The sequence below is a fragment of the Sceloporus occidentalis genome, unplaced genomic scaffold (genome assembly GCF_023333645.1).
Source record: "Sceloporus occidentalis isolate IW3139 unplaced genomic scaffold, rSceOcc1.0.p SCAF_59, whole genome shotgun sequence".
In the NCBI taxonomy this organism is placed as follows: domain Eukaryota; kingdom Metazoa; phylum Chordata; class Lepidosauria; order Squamata; family Phrynosomatidae; genus Sceloporus; species Sceloporus occidentalis.
Window position 1 is genome coordinate 5177065 of NW_028317039.1, and position 19162 is coordinate 5196226.

The following is a 19162-nucleotide window of genomic DNA, read 5'->3' on the forward strand; positions in this document are numbered from 1 at the left end:
CTTTAAGCTTGTGTAATTGCTTTATTTTGGTGTTCTGTAAGTAATTGGTATGTGCCCTTCACAAAACAACGTCTAAGAGCCGAAGCGTGTCATGATTATTCATGTCTGTTAACTAATTAAAGATCAGAATACGGCACTGGTAGAGAAAAAAAAACCTACATTAATGAATACAAATGAATGATATTGATCAAACACTTGAACATTAAACTTTGTTTCCACTGATATCAACATGCAGAATGATAATGTTTGATTCCCACTAATGAGAACATTCTTAATTTGACCTAAGAAAAGAGAAGGATCCCCCCTTAGTCTCCCACGGATAATTTATTTATTCTAGTTCTCTTGCTGAATTCACAGCGGTCTAATTTTTAGATGGCACTCTTTGTACTCAAATATAATTACATATTTTTATAACTGCTAGAATTGTTTTTTCTTTTCTTTTTTTTCTAGAGCAAGTAGGCTTGTTGTTTATGTTTCTGCTACCTAATACCCTTTAATCAAAAATGTTTTGATCAGTTTGTTCAGGTTCGAACCGAGTCCTAAAAACCATTTGATTTGCTCTGGCAGTTCCTTTTATCTGATGTCACTGTATGTTAAACAAGAGTTCCCTGGGAAATCTTCTTCTCCCCCTATCCTTGTATGTTTGTTGACTCCGACAAGCTCAGAGTAGAGAAAGCTTTAATAAAACCAGCCACTAGTGTGTGGGTGGTCATGTCCCTCATTCTCCCAAGTCTAGTGTTTCATATGGCCTAGTCCCTAATGAAGCTCCGGTGGCACAACAATCTCGAACTGTAGAATTCTACACTCTCTGACAACGATACGTTTGAAAATTATTTCTTAGTATATTATATATTATATATTCTTAGTATGAGATAAAAGTAGACAAAATTTAAAGAAAGAAATCCAATACAAAAAAAAACCATTGAAATAAGTTCAAAAAAGAAAAAATTATATATATATATATATATATAAAATATTTTCAAAAATGTTTAATCTGCCAGTTATAGATTGCAAATAGCTCTAGATGTTGAAAATAGCTCTAGATGTTGAAAATAGCTCTAGGAGTTGTTGAACTCCTGCAGGTTGTAGGACCACTGTGAATGCTACCTGTTGGCTACCTTTAATCTAGATACTATGGGTTCTGGGAATGAATCTGGACCCCTCCTCCACTATAAGTGATAATATACAAGAGTAATGCGATTTTAGCTTGTGCCTGATGTCCTGCACTGTCTACAGCTAGATTGATCTTAGAATATATGATAATGTTGGAGAGTATTTTTGTGTAATGAAATCTAATGCAAACAATTTTCTTGTTATTTCAGTGTCTCCAGGAAAAGACTTAGGTCCACGTCTAGGACTCAAAAAGTCCAGTTCGTTAGAGTCTCTGCAGACTGCCGTGGCAGAAATAAAAAAGAACGATCTTCCTTTCTATAGACCCAGACCACATATGGTCCGAGGTAGGGGCTGCAATGAGAGCTTCCGCGCTGCCATTGATAAGTCTTATGATGGGCCGGAGGAAGAAGAAGGTATGTGATACAAAATATTCCCAGTATGTGACACCATATAGCCGTTTTTTTTTTTTATCGGTAGATACATGAAGATTTGGCTTTTGTCTCCCTATTAATACTTCACAGCGATGCAATCAGAAGTGGTCTACAATATAGGACCTTCATAGGATCAGAGGATGTGTTATGTTCCTTTATGTACAATTATAATGTTTGTCACTTGTGCTTAAGTTGGGAATAAAAACTTTCACTTTATAATTTCTGCATTCTTTGTATATATATATATATATATGCTTTTCAAATAATTTATGATAAGGTATCGTGCAAAGGCCAGGCCAACATTTCGCACCCAACAAGGTCTTCAGTAGGGCAAATCCACAAGCCTTTATGAGCTTATTCTGTAGAAATCTGAGTTAGCCCTGCATAAAGTATAATTAAGTTTGCGTGATGTTATTATGTCATCTCATCTGTTTAGCAATGCTTTATGCACTGCCAATTAAGCCCTTCTTTTAGTATATGGTCTACAGGGTTTGCTCCTTGTGATGCATAATTAAGTCAGTAAGTTGAAAAGTGTGAATTCTTTCAAAACACATTGTTTAGTGAGTAATAGCAGACATTTTCATATTTTTCTAACGTTATAAGGATTCATGTTTATTCCTTGTCAGTGGTTTTCGCTGTAGACTGGCGTTGGGTTCGGACTATAGCGACCTCTCCCAAGAAAATGAATAAAAAAACTCTGAGAAAAGCTAATATGTATTATGCACCCTTTATTTGCCTTTTTTTGTTCCTAAAATTTTTAGCCATGATTTAATGTGAATTGTGAAAAATGTTACGCTGCATTCTACATGTGGTAACAATAATAAAAGACATTTGGAGATTGCTTTGACTATAGAGTATGAATGTGAATCAGGGGCATTAAAGCCACTTTGCATGGGAGCCTCTTTATTGACAGGCTAAAACGTTTTAAAACCCTAAAGGAATCTAACTAATGGAAATTAATATCTGCGGTTGGATGTTCATTATATAAGTGTAGTTTTTCTGCTGCTTAAATTATGTCTGGATGCTGACCCTTAATCCATATGATGTGGTTAGCTCCCATAGGCGGATTTATTTATTTATTTATTTTTTTGAACAGGCTAAAATGCATAACATGATCCATTGAACCTTCTACCAGATTTGAATTAGAAGCATAAATTCCAGAATAAAACTTCATGTGAACCATGCAATTTTACACATATTTCTGTCATCTATCTCATCTGTTTTGGTACATATGGCCTAAAATGGCCCTGGTAAAATCAGATCTGCAAGATTTTTTTTTCTGGATTCTGTGTTTTTTTTAATTGTGATGTTTTAATAAAGAATGGATGCAAGTATACTATCCCCAATATATAAATAGATTTCAATGTTTTAGAGAAATAACAGAGGCAAGAGATCAAATAATTAATTCCTTTGTCTGGAAGCCAAACACAGGATAGATGTGTACAGGGAGTCTGCTATATGTATGAACATTTATCACACCGGGTGCAAGGAGAATTGATATAGGGCATTTCTTCAGAGTTGGTGTGGTGTATCGATCTCACTCAGCACATTTGTTGCCACTTCAAATGGTTTAATAGTTCATATTATGCATGAACTACTCCATTTATTAGTGGATATAAGAGAGATTTCACTTAGCACCTTGACCTTTTTGTGGTGGGATTATGTATGAACTAATGAACACCATTATAAAGTTGTTTTTCATGATACCTGACACAGAGAGATGTGTGCAAATCCAGCAACTAGTGAGAGTGTACAGACATTATTAATTTCATGCCCAAATGCTCAGTGATCTCATCAAAGGCCTTGAATGTGCTCCATGCACTCTATTGATTTGTCCTCTCCTTTACAGATGGCCTTTCTGATGTGAGTTCCCACTCTGGCCGAGGGACCCCCTCCGGTGAATCAGCCCCTTGGAATCCGGCTTCCGAGGATGCTGACAAAGTCAAGAAAGACAAGAAAAAGAAAGACAAAGGGAAGGAGAAGGGCAAGACCAAAGTGAAAGATAAGAAAAAGAAGGAAGAAAGTGAAGAGCAGGAGAAGAAGGCCAAGAAAAAAGGTCTAGGAGCCATGCTCAGGTACTAAACACTTCACATTATGTCACCACTACTTGGTCTCTCTCTAAAAGAAGCTTAAACTATTGCTGGCATTTGATGCCCATTGTCTTTAGCCAGCCACAGGGGTAGATTAGCAATGGAGGTGTTATACCTGGATCCCTCCGGTACTGAGGTGTGGTATGATGTGGACGTTCTTAAGAAAGTATAACCAATCCTGAAAGAAACAATAAACAGTCTTCATACTTTAGGGTGGAACTATGAATTTGAAATTACAAGGAGCCCTTTGGGATTGTTGCAGGTGGTAATTGAGGCAACACTGATCCATGATACCCCTTACTGTAGGTGAAGTGAAATGCAAATGTGAAATGATCTTCTCATATTGTTACATTGCAGTAATGTATCAATTGCAAGTTCTTCTACACCAGGGGTGTCCAAGTTTTTTCTGCAGTGGCCACTTCATCAGAATTGTATACGTGCGCGGGCCGCACTCATTTTTCACTGAGAGAAAATATGGCCTTTAATAAAATATGCAGATTAAAATAAATTAAATGACACAAAACCTTTACTTTTCCTCTCACTGATTTCTGGGATTTCTGGGCCTACAAATTCAGGATTCTGGAAAAGTAAAAATAAAATAATATAATAAATAGCTATTTATTTTAGTGATGCACTAAAATGAAAATTCTGGACCAAAACCGAAAATTCAGGGTTCACTTAGCCAAAACTGAAACTGACCCCCCCCCCACACATTTTAATAAAAGTAAGTTACACACCAAAATTGTAAAAAAAAATTATATATTATGATTGTTAACAGCAATCTCAGGCATACCCGGATTCCAGCATGTACTGGTTGGCTGGGCATTGTATTTTTTGTCCAATTTTAGTGTGTAACCAACGATAAATCAACGATATGACTTGGCATGATAGGAGTGTGATTGCTAACAGCAAACACACTCTTTTTATACCTAGGCAACCAGTGAATGCTGGAACCTAGGCATGATGGGACTGTGATTGCTGTTAGCAGATTGCTGTTAGCTGTTAGCAATCACACTCCTATCATCCCAAGTCAGCCAGTACATGCTGTTAAAGGGTGGCTGTAAGTGCCGACCCCATACTGCTGGCAGCATCAATACACAAGGGGGGCAGCTAGCCAGGTTTCAGCATGTACTGGCTGACTTGGCATGATAGGAGTGTGATTGCTAACAGCAAACACACTCTTTTTATACCCAGGCAACCAGTAAATACTGGAACCTAGGCATGATGGGACTGTGATTGCTGTTAGCAGATTGCTGTTAGATGTTAGCAATCACACTCCTATCATCCCAAGTCAACCAATACATGCTGGTGCAGACCCCATACTGCTGGCAGCATCAATACACAAGGGGGGCAGCTAGCCAGGTTTCAGCATGTACTGGCTGACTTGGTATGATAGGAGTGTGATTGCTAATAGCAATCACAGTCCCATCATGCCTAGGTTCCAGCACTTACACATCCATGCTATCACACACACAAATTCATTCATTCACAGATTAATTCCCTCAATCAGACATACTCATTCACACAATCTCCCCCACCCCCTTACCTTCACTACAGCTCTCGATGCCGCTCACAGACTTCAGCAGGGGGCGCGGCCTCCCTCGTTCTCCCCACAGAGGAGGCAGGACTGGAGCAGAGAATAGACCCTCCCACAAGTAAGCAGCAGGGCTCTTGTGATCCTGGCTGCCGATCTCACGTGGGCCGCACCTCGAGGTTTCGCTGGCCGCATTTGGCCCGCGGGGGGGAATGTTGGACGCCCCTGTTCTACACCAAACTCATGTAACCATGTCTTTATCGACCTTGCTTTGTGCGCTTGTGCACAGTAATGCTGAAACAGAAAAGAGCCTTCCCCAAACCGTTCTCATAAAGTTGGAAGCATAGCATTGTCCAAAATGTCTTGGGTGTGCCCCTTTCAGCATACCAAGACATTTATGACCATGCAATTTTGGCATGGTAAGAAATACAGAGAATATAACATGAGGCTTTATAAGTAAGTTTTTATGTGAAGAATGGCTACTTCTATTGTAATTGTATTAGAGAAATTATTGTGTTTCTACCAATCAATTAACAGGATATACACATCTCGAAGCTAAGAGGTGATACAGGTTCTCTGTGACTGTGCAATAAAAACAAAGCATGTTCGTTCCATAAAACCAGATCTACCATTTTTACCAGAGCCTGCATTTTACTGTTCATTACACTAAATCAATGTGATGCTTTCAAGTTACCTAAAAATCCGCATGTTGCTCTAACTTGAGCTCTTTACTATGTGCTTTTTCTAAGTAAGAGTGAATATGTTTATCTAAATAGCATATCCACATTCTATGTTCCTGGCACTGTACTGTGTACAAGCCAAGGATACCCCATCTTTCATAGTGCCTGCAAGTGGGATTAGAGTACAGTTTTCAAACTCTTCATACCTTGTGATGAATAATGGCGCATCACCCTCCTGACCACTGTGCAGCACAGTATCGTGTTGGCTGATGCTTGTGCAATATTTAATGTTTGTGCTTTCTAGTCATCCTAGTTATTTTTGGGTAATATAGAACATATACCCCGCGCAGTGGCTAAGACGAAACTGGTAATATTTCTGGCTATGAAATACTTGTTACTAAATATATTCAATTTAAGAATGCGTTGCTTGATATAACATTGGAAACGTCTCCATATGTGCACATTTAGTACGTTTAGTATTACATTTGTATCATTTTTTTTGTCCTGTCATTTTTGTCAGATTCTGAGTTTTCCCCGGATGAAAACTTGCCTTCAGTTATTTACTTGTCTTTTTTACACCATCCATGAATATTTTAGCTTTTTTAGCCCTGTTAATTTGCCAATTTTCCTTAGAGCAAAGAGCCACGGTGATTTAAATGTTTCATTCTAGTTGGGGAAGAGAAATGGCCCTTTTTTATCATTACTGTTATGGGCTTGTGCTCAGAATGATACTTTTTATGACCGGCGGTGTGGAGTCTGTAATGGAATTGCAGAGTGGATAGTATAATATACAGATATTGACTTCCATTAAGCCGAGCGGTGTGAAGGCTGGAATACATTACATATAAAATATATTTTAACGCTGAGGTGCTTACAAAGTTAGGCGTCTGTAGGGAAGATCCAAAAGGTGGTTTACATATATGAAAATGAAAAGTATAAATGAATAGATTTATACATTATATATATATATATATATATATAAAGTTGAAGTAGAGTTGTAGGTTTTTTTTTAATCCAAAAATGTATCACAGGTTTTGCATAATTAAAAGCAATTACATTACACTGCTTGACATTAAAGTACTTTGTATGGCTGGTTAAAGTTGAAATACTAATATTTAGGCTTAGGTGGAGGACACACCTGAAGCAACAGGTAACTGGAGAAAGAAGTTTCAGTCAATGACACCTGGTCATTATATTTTTTAATTAAGTTCTAAGAGATACAAATATAGCAATAATAAGGAACATTGTAAGGTTAACGAAAATACTTAATTAAAAAATCATATTGTTTTATAAGTTGCTTAGTATAATTTAGGGATGCACCGTTATATCGGTGGCCGAAATAGGGCATTATCGGCAAATAAAATAAATCGGCCGAAATAATCGTCCGCAGAGGCCCTGCTGCTTACCTGCACGTTACCAGCGTCTCTTGTACCGGCCAGGGGAAGCAGGATCCCAGTGTGAGTCAGGTGAATGCTTTAATTAAAAGTAACACACCAAAATTGGACAGAAAAATTCGATAACAATATTAATATATATATAAAGTGTGATTGCCGTTCACAATTATATATATATATATATTTACATTTTTTGTCCAATTTTGGTGTGTTACTTTTAATAAAAGTGTGTTTTGGGTTTGTTTTTTTAAAGGTGGGGGGTCATTTTCGGTTTTGGTCAAGTGAATGCTGAATTTTCATTTCCGTGCATCCCTATATAATGTAATATAATACATGTTTTAATATGTAATATAATATGTTTTTATGTATGGCAGTATCTTGTGACTGATGTGTATATGTACAACAAAAAGTGTGCGTTGTGTGATTCATTTACAGGACTATGTGGTTGTGTAAATAAGAGCTGAGACAGTATTAGCTAATTGTTAAACTGTTCACATTTGGTTTCTGGGCCTGAACCAGAGAAGAGAATATAAACGCTGCTACAGTTCAAAGTCTTGTCTCACACACTTTGTGCCGTCATAAATCTTCACTCTTGTCAAGATACTGAGAGCTGAATTGGATTAAATGGATTGGTAAAAGACAATGAAGAATCAGAATGCTGAGTGGACAAATGGCCTTTTTTGCTACAGACAGAATAGTCTGTGTTCTGTACTAAATGGCAGGATATACAATTTATCAAAGAAAGGGAGATAATATAAGGAAAGGGATCACGGTTTGAATCCCAGTGTTTTCTGTTGTTTGGTCTAACAAATCACTTTTGCTCCCTGTGCATTTAACATCTCAAAAAAACAAATCACATAAAAAGTCTGGTGTATTTTATATGTTGCTTCTAGAATTCTTTTTACAGGTAAATATTTTTAATAGAAAAAAAAATGATATCCTTATTATCCTTAGAAAAAAAAAACTAACTGGGGCAGACCAAATCCATCTATGGGGGGAGTAGATAAATTTGTGACTCATGAATCTTGTGAGCAGTTTAAAAAAAAAAATGCAGTCTTGCAACCCAAACTCACCTTGTGTGTTTAACCCCTTCGCGACCTTTGCCGGTTCAGGACCGTCATGACAGGAAGGTCACTAAATGACCTTTGACGGTCCTGAACCGTCAAAAAATTAAATAAGCTTAGAAAGTGATCAACGATCACTTTCTTTGCTTAAACGGCGTTACTGTAATGCCTCGATGTCGGGGCATTCAGTAACGCCGAGATCGGCATCGGGGGCCATGTCTGGCCCCTCCCCGGAGCGTCAACAGCCGCCATACATTGTATGGCGGCGGACGCCCGTTTTAAAAGCGTTTAGGAGGCGATCAACGATCGCCTCCTAAACTTAAATGGTGTCGCTGGAATGCCTCGATCAGGAGGCATCCAGCGACACCAAACACTTACCTTTGGATGGGCTGTGACCGCTCCAGAGAGCGGTCACAGCCGCAGCTGCCGGTGATCTTCGCCATCAACAAGATGGCGGCGGCCCGGGAAAAAAAATAATAAAGAAGAAAGAGTTCGCTAGACGGTCTCCTGACCCTCTAGAGAACTCTGGCTCCACTTGCAGGTTGAATACAGGTACTGCATTCAACCAAGCAAGTCAATGGAACCCAGCTTTCTAATCACTATGTGATTAGTAAAATATAAAAAAAAATAATTAAAAAAAAAAATGGAAAAAATAAAAATAAAAAAAATGTGCTAACATTTAAAAATAATTATGCAGTGATGTCACTTGATGAACCATCCAGTACCAGCAAAATGTGTAAAAAAAAATATAAGTATTAAAAAAATAAAATAAAATAAAAAATAAAGTTTATTATTTTGAGCAAGTGCTAAAATGTCTAAAAAATCTCAACAAAGAGTTAAAATAAAAGCACTTCAAATACCCAAGGGGTGTCTAATATATAAAAAAAATGGCTGATGGGGTAAATTGGAGTGGCCGAGCTCAAAGATAGGGCATAGGTACAGACTGGACAAAATGGAGAAAAAAAGCGCACTTCCCAAATGTGGCATTTTAAATCTCAAACAACCCGACAAACCCATGCATGTCGGGTATCACTGCACTCAGGAGATGTTCCTGAACACACATTGGGGGGGTTGTTTCACAGTGACATATACCAGAACCTGTATATCTATGACTAAAGTACAATTTGTGTGGAAAAAAAAAAAAAAAAAAATTAATATTACAAAGTTTGACAAAGTGTAGTTCTATAATTGGTGCATGGAAAGGGTTAAAATAACAACATTTGGAATACCCTGGGGTGTCTACTTTTCAAAAATATATGATTTGACAGGGTTAAATTGAGTTAACCGGCTTCAAAGATGTTCCAAAGAGGAGATGGAGGCAGACTGACCAGATTTGTTAAAAAAGATTTGGAAATCATAAAACGCTGCTTGTACTTATTGCTCTATAACTTACAAAAAACAGCAAAAAAACATAAAAACATTGGGTATTTCTAAACTCAGGACAAGTAGTAGAATCTATTTAGCTAGTTTTTTTACTTGCTTTTTTAGGTGAGTAAAAGATTTTTCAAATAAAAGTCATAAAATGTGTTTATTTTTTCTTTTTCACCATGTTTTTTTTATTTTTTTATAGTAAATAAGATGATACGATCAAAATAATGGTATCTGAAGAAAGCCCATCTTGTCCTAAAAAAAACAATATATAACTTATGTGGGTACACTAAATGGGTGATGAGAAAATTACAGCTGAACACAAGCACCACAAAAGTGTCAAAACAGCCTCGGTCCCACAGGGTACAAAACGAAAAATGAGCCCGGTCCTTAAGGGGTTAAAGGTTTGGCTGCTGTAGCGGATGGAGAGCCTTATATGGCCAGGTCAATTTTGTGATTTCCCGAATTAAATAAAATATTTTATATACACAGGTTCATTCTGACAAAGCACATACATGCCATCTGCTCCCCCCCCGACAGTATATAGGGGGGGCACACAAGATACCACAGTCAAACTGGGGGGGCATTAATAATTTCCACCATTAAATCATACCACTGAAAAAACATATATATATATATATATATTGCCAAAAGTAATGTGCTATGGAATGATACTTTTGTTATTGGACAATACAATACTTGATCATTCAACATGGGAAGCCTGAAGCCACAATTTAGTACGACTAATCCTTGAAATCCTTTAAACAACACAATACCTTAACTTTTGCACTAAATGATTTCAGGGCCTAATATTAGATCTTGCTGCTGATATAGTTATATTAGCCCCTGCTGCCCATATATATTAATATTAGCCCCAGTTGCCGATATATATAAATATTAGACCCTGCTGCCGATAGCAGGTATAGATCAACACATTAAACACACAAACCCAGCTTTGCATGTATAGATCAATTGAAATTCACTTGTGATCTCAGCACTGAAGGTATATATCAAATAAACAGAATCAGACATACAAATCCTGTATTTGCAGGTATACAGTAATAATATATGAAACGTAGCATCGCAGGTATAGATCAAATAAATACATGGAAACAGCATTGCAGGTATTAATCAACTGAACAAGACATACAAACCCTGTATTTGCAGGTATACATAAATAATGTATGGAAACATAGCATAGCAGATATGGATCTACAGAATAACACAGAAACCCAGCTTTGCAGGTACAGATCAATTGGAATTCACATAAAAACATGGCATTAAAAGTATATTTAAAACCCCTAAATTACAGGCATAGATCACAGGTTGCACACCCCAAAGCAAGCCCTGGCGTCCACACTGCCCACATAGAACCTGACCAGCACCCAGATAACACACATAAGATTTGCTATCTTTGTCCCATATACACCCTGCCTGTGCCATCTCGGTCCCCAAGGCTCAAACATCCTGCTAGTGCCATCTTTGCCCTTCCACAATTATACATCTATGATACACACAAACACATTAACTCACGCTCTCCCTCATTCAGACAATTCATCCACACATTAACTCATGCTCTCCCTCATTCAGACAACTACGCCCATTAGAGCTTCAAATAAGGGGCTACATGTATTTCTAGGACAAACGTTGAGTGCACAAATAATGATGGAATATGTCGCTTTGGCTAGAAAATATGTTGAGATAATCTATGTTGATTATGTTGATTATCTATGAGATAATTAGCTTTTTAACGGTATATATGGGGGGGGTCTGTAGCTGCTTAGATGCCTGAGATACAGGCATCTAAGCAGCATGCCCCCATATCGCTTTAACTGACAATTGTCAGTTGTTAATAAAGTTGCGTGGTGACGTCATCGCGTCATTGCGCGTGCCGTCACCAGCCGGATCAGGTGGCCCCGGTGATGCCCTTCAGTGTGAGGGGCAGATCGCCGGGGTAGGTGGTGATGGGGATCCACAGACCTCCATCAAGGTAAGATAGTGCTAGTAACTGCATGGTGCCGTCGTTAGCACCTGATTGGGACTGCTAGCGACGGCACCATGCCGTCGTTAGCAGTCAAGGGGACTGTCCTGGGTGGCTCCAAATTCGGCGGGGGGGCAAGGAATATCCTAGGGGGGGGCAATTGCCCCCCTGTAGCGACGCCACTGTGAGTAGACTATGGTAAATGTAGTGGCACATATATTTATATACCGGTATGTATATCTTTATGCATGTGGAGCTAACAAATGTACTTATTAGTTAGAGTATAACAAAGAGAAGGTATAATAAGAGCAGCAGTGGTACCACTTGTGTTAAAGTATCCAGTGAAAGAATTGTAGAAGTTGGCAAGAATGCAAATGGCTCTGGGAGTTAGTGTTACGCACATTTGACATGAAACCTAAAATAATCATGAAGAAGCTAGGACCGTTACTGTTAAATTATAAAAATGAAATAAAGCCGGATAATGCCTGTGGCTCTTTTCATCTGCCAAAAGACGCACTGAACATTCGCCATTCCACTGTGTGACTTTAGTAGACATGGAACCTAAAATAAACTCCAGTGAGAAGCCTTAGGCACAACATACATTAATAAGTACTGAGGAATTAAAAATATAGCTATAGCCATTAGGTGCAATATTCTCAATCATTACTGGGCATAGAAGAAAATTGGTAGTTATAGGGCCATCAAGACATATTTCAGCAATATATTTCCTTCTTTTTTAGTGATCAGCGATTTTCTTAATAGAAAAAAATACATAAAAAATACAGATCTGTTTTTATTCTTCACTGTCAGTTACTTTTTTTTTTTTGGGCCTCCCAGTTTCCTGCTGGCTGTGTTACGGTATTACGGTATCTATGATGCCCCATGAATGGTGAGGTCAGGCAGAGGGACCATGAGACGACAGGGATGACATTCAACGGTTGCTCCTACAGACCTGTCCGTAAAAGGAACTATGTCATGAACGTTGTGTAACCCTGCTGGAAATCAATACTGTTTCTGTTAAATGTTATTTTCTGTACTTGTGTATTTCATTCGTTTCTCAGAAGAAAGCAATTAAGCCTTACAGACAAGTGGAAGTGATAGCTTATCATAGAATGTAAAGCTAGGCAGGGGTAAATGCACCACAGTGATGGTATAGAATAACGTGAGGGAATGAAGAATGTTATAAAAGAACGTGTTACTGGATCAGGAAGTTGTGGAGAAATCTAGGTCAGGAAAAAAATGGTACAGATGAGGAAACTTGTTTTTTTTCTTCTGACTGCTCTTGATGTTTGTGCTGTTTTATTTGTAATGTGATACTATTAATATTAGTAGTGGTGGTTCTAGACATTAAAGTGGCATTCTTCATCATTGAACTTTAAGAAACCGGAGGCTCTTCTACAGTCAAACACCGCTTAGCCTATTATGCAGGTATGTTTTATTTAACAAAGGGTTTTACGTTGTTTAGATAAACTGCATTGGTGCATTTGAGTAGAACAGTTGTCTTTATGAACTGTATGACTTAATGCAGTATGCATTTGGTAATAAATGATATCTACTCAAATCAAGTGCCAGCCATAATGTAAGGATGGTTTAAGCAAAATATAGACACTAGTATCACATTGTTCTGTAGCATTCACCTATGATTATAACTCCCCTCATCAATGTGATTTTAGCTATTTCCGCAATTAGTTGCTCAATTAGTTGCAACCAGAGTTGGTGCTAGAATAATAATGACCAATACACACCACACACTGTGTGCCACCTATGTCTAAAGTTTAAGAATATTTAATGTCATTTTGGTGTATTTTCTTTATTTTAATTTCCCCTTAAATTATTAGTGATACACCTTATGAGCATATTTAAAATTTGATTAAAATACTATATGGTGCTCTATACTGTATATATGTGTGTATATGTATGTATGTATGTATATTTCTTTTACCCAGGGATGTTACATGATCCTGGAACAAAGCTGTCTAGATTGGGATAATTATAATTCCTAGATGGGTTCACATATATATATATATATATATATATAAATAATTCTGGGCATTCTGATAGCAAAAGGAGGAGGAAGTGGTAGCCTGGCACTGGATACGCACGTGATAATTTGACCACCTGGTAGTATAATTTGACTCATTTTGAAATGGAAATTAATTCTAAGAACCGAATAAATAAAGAAGTCATTGTTAATCCTTTCGATTAATATGTAGCTTTTATATGCAAAGTATAACGTTAAATTATGTTAAAACATGGTAGACATGTCCACTCAGAGTCAGATTAATGCATGTGCAAAATAGACACCAATTGGCATTATAGTATATTGGGGATGTAGAATACTGTTGTTTTTTTTTTGTTGTTTTATCGTGCATTTTCTGATTTTATTTTCAACAAAAAATAATGACATACTGTACTTTCCTCTTGGCTTAATGGCTTTTAGTGCATTGATCTCTAAGTATCTGATATATTATGTTAAACACTGCAGCATACCAAGCAGCTTTAATATTAATTCTTCAACCTTCTAACTTACTGTTAGGAGAAGCTGCAGCTCCTGCTCTGCAGCACAACATCTCCTTGATGGTCCTGTTGTTGCACAATTGATTGGCTGCTTGAAGCAGTCAGTCAATGGCAGAAAAGCGAGTCCATATATTCCAGATCTGGTGTACTAAAAACTTGTGCCCGTGACACCATCTATCAACTGACAGAAGGCATAACAAATTGCCATGTAAATTTAAATTCTCAAATGTTTTTGGCTAAAATATAGTTAGCTTTTTTCCTGCATACAATAACGAGGTGTTTTTAGGGATTTGTTTCCCTTGAATTTTGGTAGAACCCATCCATTCATACGTAAATGTGGGGATGAGCCATGAGATTGTCGTTAACTAAGCCTCATGAATCACCTTCAGGGTAAACAGACAAAAATAATAGAACCTATCAATGTAATTGGTTTCCTAAGAAAGAGCCAATCACCCTTTAAATTAAATTTTCAATCATTTGGTTCCTCAGTGAAAAAATAAGAGAGTCTCCTGTTTCCTTGGGTCCATTTAATGCTAATATTGTGTGTAATTATGTTTCTTCTCATTGTTTCTTTACACTTATTCTTGCAACCAAAAATTCAAGAATTGAGAGGTATCTACCTGTACTGCTCCAGTATAGAAAACATAACTAACTAAAAGTATTTGATCACAACACAAACCAATTACAACAGAGAGGGAAATATGGGTTTATGTGTAAGAAGGGGTGTTATTCCAAAAATCCTTATTTTTTTTATTCTCATTTTTCTGATATGGCTTTACAGCATGTGTAAAGGTTTTTTTTTAAGAGAAAATAAAAAAAAAACACAGAACATGTATCTGGACGAAAGCATTGGTTGAAAATAAAGATTTGTCCCTAAGACCATACAATGCCTAGTAGCTGTTCTAATTACAGTATTTATTCAGGATACTCTTCTTTTTCTAAAGTAAAATGTAATGACATTCTGGTAGCCAGCAGTAGGTGAGTTGATTGGATTATCCTAGTTTTCTCCGTACATACATTTCGGTTCTTTGTCCGGCCCCTCTCATCCATGGCCAGATGTATGGTACTCAATCTCATAATTGGATACAAGCCTCATGTCTGTATCAAACTCGCCTTCTCCTGCAGTGCATCCTTTATATTTCTATGACTCTCTTCTAGTCATGCTGAGTCTATTATGTGTATTGTCTCCTTTGATAGAGAAATCTTGAATTACAAGTGGTTTAAAATGATTCTGAGCGTGATAATGAAAATCGGGGTGTAATTAAGCACATGCCAATAACTCTGCTTACACTTTGTGTCATAGTGTGTTTTTGATTGTCATATCGCTGCATGTCATTTGGAGGAAAGTATACCTTATATCTTTAAAATTTTACATTATTTAGTATAATCTAGAGAGTTAGTCTATTACTTAAAGTGAAATGTCAGCCATCATATGAACTTAAATACATATAATAGCTGAGCGGTCCCTTTAAATGTATGTGCTGCAGAATCCTCCTATGTACATTTATGCCTTTGACCGTCCCCAGCTAGCATCCGTGTATATGATGTATTTACTACCAGTCAGCTGCTCCAGCCCCTGCTCAACAAACACTGAGGACGGAGGCCTAACAAGACACCTGTTCACATGATTTCAATGCCTCCATGCTTTCTTCCTGCCACGGAGGAGGCAGGGAGCTGCAGCTTCTACCTAAGATTAGGAATTTAATTTAACCCGGGGTTAGACAAGTGTCCATGTAAGGGCACCAGTGACTGTGACAATTCTTGTGCAAGTCATTGGTGACTATTGGGCATTTTCTGAAATAGTTTTCTAGATATTAGTATTCTTACCACTAGTGGTAGTGAATTAATCTTCCTTGTTCTAAGTCTTCCTTCTGAACCTGTTAGCCAGGGACATTTTATCAGTCAAGACCCCCATATGAAAGTCATACAGCTCCCATAGTATCTATATAGAAGTACTGTATGGTATTTATTTGTGTCTGCAGATATCTACTTTTAAAGCAGTGAGATTTTTAATGTAACTCGGTGATATCCCGTAGTTATTTACACATCTGTTTACAGATGTCCAGTAAGTAATGCAGTGTGAGATCATCTCTACGTGTAAAGAGTCCAATGAAGATTTTGCACCTAGTTTGTTATATACAATATAAACAGCTTTTGTTTAATGCCTGAATATTTTCAATAAACTGCAGATTTGGCACTTGGTTGAATATAAATACTGTATTTTTAATCAGTTTAAAAAAACCCCCCCAAAACTAAATATATATCATCAGATATATTACTGACGATGCTGCAAGCAATGTTAATAAGAAGAAATGTAATGCGTTGTAAATAAGCACTGAAGTTATATGTTAGTAGGGCTATTTTAAAACGCTGGTATCTTGTGCTTTCCTTCTTATTACTTTTTGTAAAGTTCTGAAGATTCTAAATTAAAATGCATGCTTGAATGAAATGCGTAAGACACATCATTATGTCCTGCTGCCTGCCGTTAGAAGGAGTTTCAAATATGTGTAATAAAATCAGGGTTTCCTTTTTTAAATGTTTTATATATATGTGTGCAGGCTCCTGGCAGTAGTAGCACTGTATACCCCTCAAGGATGATCTATAAAAGTAGATTATTCATAGGGGTTTGTTGGCACTGCATATTGATTTTAATGTTTTATTATCAGTAATAGTGGTATTTGATTTATTTACTGTCACCATATATCGCAGCGCTTTACAGTGGGAAAACAGTACATAGCAATTTGGTCTTGCAGAAACATAATGTGGTGAGGAAGGCCCTTCTCAAACTTAGTCCTACTACACAGGAGGTGAAGATGTTTGAAGTGGACAACCACAAAATTGTATCTTAGTGTAATAATTAATGTTGCTAAACATAAGTACAGATTTACTTAAGTTTAAGAGTGTATAGCGGGAGACACCTGACAGTGGCAGTGAGACAGAGGTCGGGAGTCTGGGTGCCTTGGGGTACACTAACTTAGATGGGAAGTGAAAAGGATGAGTTTCTAGAAGAGGTGACACTGAAGTGTCATCAGAGAGGTAAGGTGAGAACCAGGAAACAGTATCACAGAGACCAAGATTGTGAAGGATTTGAATCAGAAAGTGGTCCACTGTGTTAAATGTGGCAGAAAGGTCCAAGAGCACTCTCAGTAGAGTGGCAAGAATGAAATCCAGTTTGAAGGGGGTCATGTAGAGATTTAGAATCAAGAAAGTCAGCCAAATATATACAATGTTTTTTTTTAAAAAAAGAAGCTTGGACACGAGAGGAGGTAGAGAAATGGGGTTGCATTTTGTCTTTAAAGTAAGTTAGAGGTGGTAAGGCTAATGGAAGGGATGCTTGTGGCTGCACATGACAGTGGGTACAAGTTGGTTTGCTTGGCAAAGGATAAGGCTGAGTAATGGCAGTGGGGCTTGTATTTATAGTGCTGGAAGTCCAGCGTAGATCAAGACTTCCCTCAGTGGATTGTGGTTGGAGCTACTTTCTCAAGAGCTAATGCAAGGGTGGCATGGTAGATACAGGCTGGTAGGTAGTAGATTGTTGGTGAATTGCCTTGAGATTGAGAGGCAAAGTTCAAAGGTGTGTTAAAGAATAAGGGGTCAAATAAAGTGGGAGAGCGCTGTGGCATTTTGTGTGGAAGACCAAAGGCAAAGGTAGTAGTATGGAGGTCACAGGAGATAGTGGTTGCGCATAGAGGAGAAGAAAGTCACAGTAATATAATATGTGGTAAAGAGTTAAGGAATTAACACGGTGCCAGCCACATATTATATTACTGTGACTTTCTTCTCCTCTATCCGCAACCACTATCTCCTGTGACCTCCAAGTTATTTACCAAGCCAAGAAGAGGAAACCTTGGCGAGTGGGCTGCTGCTATTTATAGGACTATTTATTTTATTGCTGTTTTTATTGTTCTTAGCACTTTTACCTTCCTATTTTTTGCTGCAAAGGTAGTAGTATGGTTGCACAGTAGAATGCCCCTTTATTAGTGATCAGTTCGATGCAGCTAATTTACTTTCCCACCATGCATGCCTATGAAGAGCTATTAAGAGTGTGAGTTCATTCCTTTCCAATGCATTGTGTCCTACAAGCTCAATTTTGAACAAAATCTGACAGTATGTCATTGTTTCATTTGGCACCCAAGCCCTTCGAAATAGAAGGGGCAAAGGGAGGCAGCAGGAACTCTCCCCTCCCCACCTCTCCCCACCTCTCCGCCTCTCCCCACCTCTCCGCTTCCTCTCCCCTTGTCCATAATACCTTTACAAAGTATATATTTTTCAAGAGAGGACAAGCCAGGATATTTTACTAGGATCACTTGGACACTTATACAACCAGTTGGTCACCAATCCCTGGCAAAAGGGAGCCGTAACATTAATTTGCGTTGCTTTTTTCACTATGTTTTTTCCATGTATCTTAGGATTGTTTGCACAGGTTACTGTAATTTTATTTGTAACATTTTTTAAAAACTTCAGGGCACACTACATGACACTCATATCACTGACAGCACAGAGCATATAGAAAGGTAGGCACACAGAAAAAAAAGGGTTAAATGATAAAACATTATACAAACAGGCCTTTTGCGCTTCTTGTGCACCTGGTTTTGTGGGCCTCAACTCCCATCACCCTTATCAGCTTGGATCAGAATGATGGAAGATATCCACAAAAGCAGGTGCACAAGAAAAGTAAAAGGCTGTTGTCTGCCCATTTAAAAAGTATTTTTCAGTATGATCTCAATATAGCTCAGCTGCCAACCTATTGGCACACTTTTTTTTTTTACTTTTTTGAGGCTCCCGATTGGTCTCTGACATTCAAATAGAAAGTCTTGTATGATTGTGTAAGACTTCAGCGCTGGGAGGGTTAATTATGATTCCTGAGGACTGTACCAGTCCTTAATGGCAATCCAGCCTGTTTATTCACTTTTTAAAAAAAGGTTTTTTAAATTTTTTTTTTTAATTTATTGAATGTTTAACTTTTACCTCACTGCAGCAGCACTCACTG

The 19162-nt window shown here is 37.7% G+C and overlaps 1 protein-coding gene across 1 annotated transcript in view; it reads left to right on the plus strand.

Moving 5' to 3' along the window:
- LOC149287583 (partitioning defective 3 homolog B-like) overlaps window positions 1-19162 on the plus strand; it is a 532650-nt gene that overhangs the window by 269260 nt on the left and 244228 nt on the right. The window contains exons 18-19 of the mRNA XM_089492770.1: window positions 1323-1526; window positions 3394-3619. Coding sequence (XP_089348896.1) covers window positions 1323-1526; window positions 3394-3619 — 430 coding nt within the window. The remainder of the gene's footprint in view (window positions 1-1322; window positions 1527-3393; window positions 3620-19162) is intronic.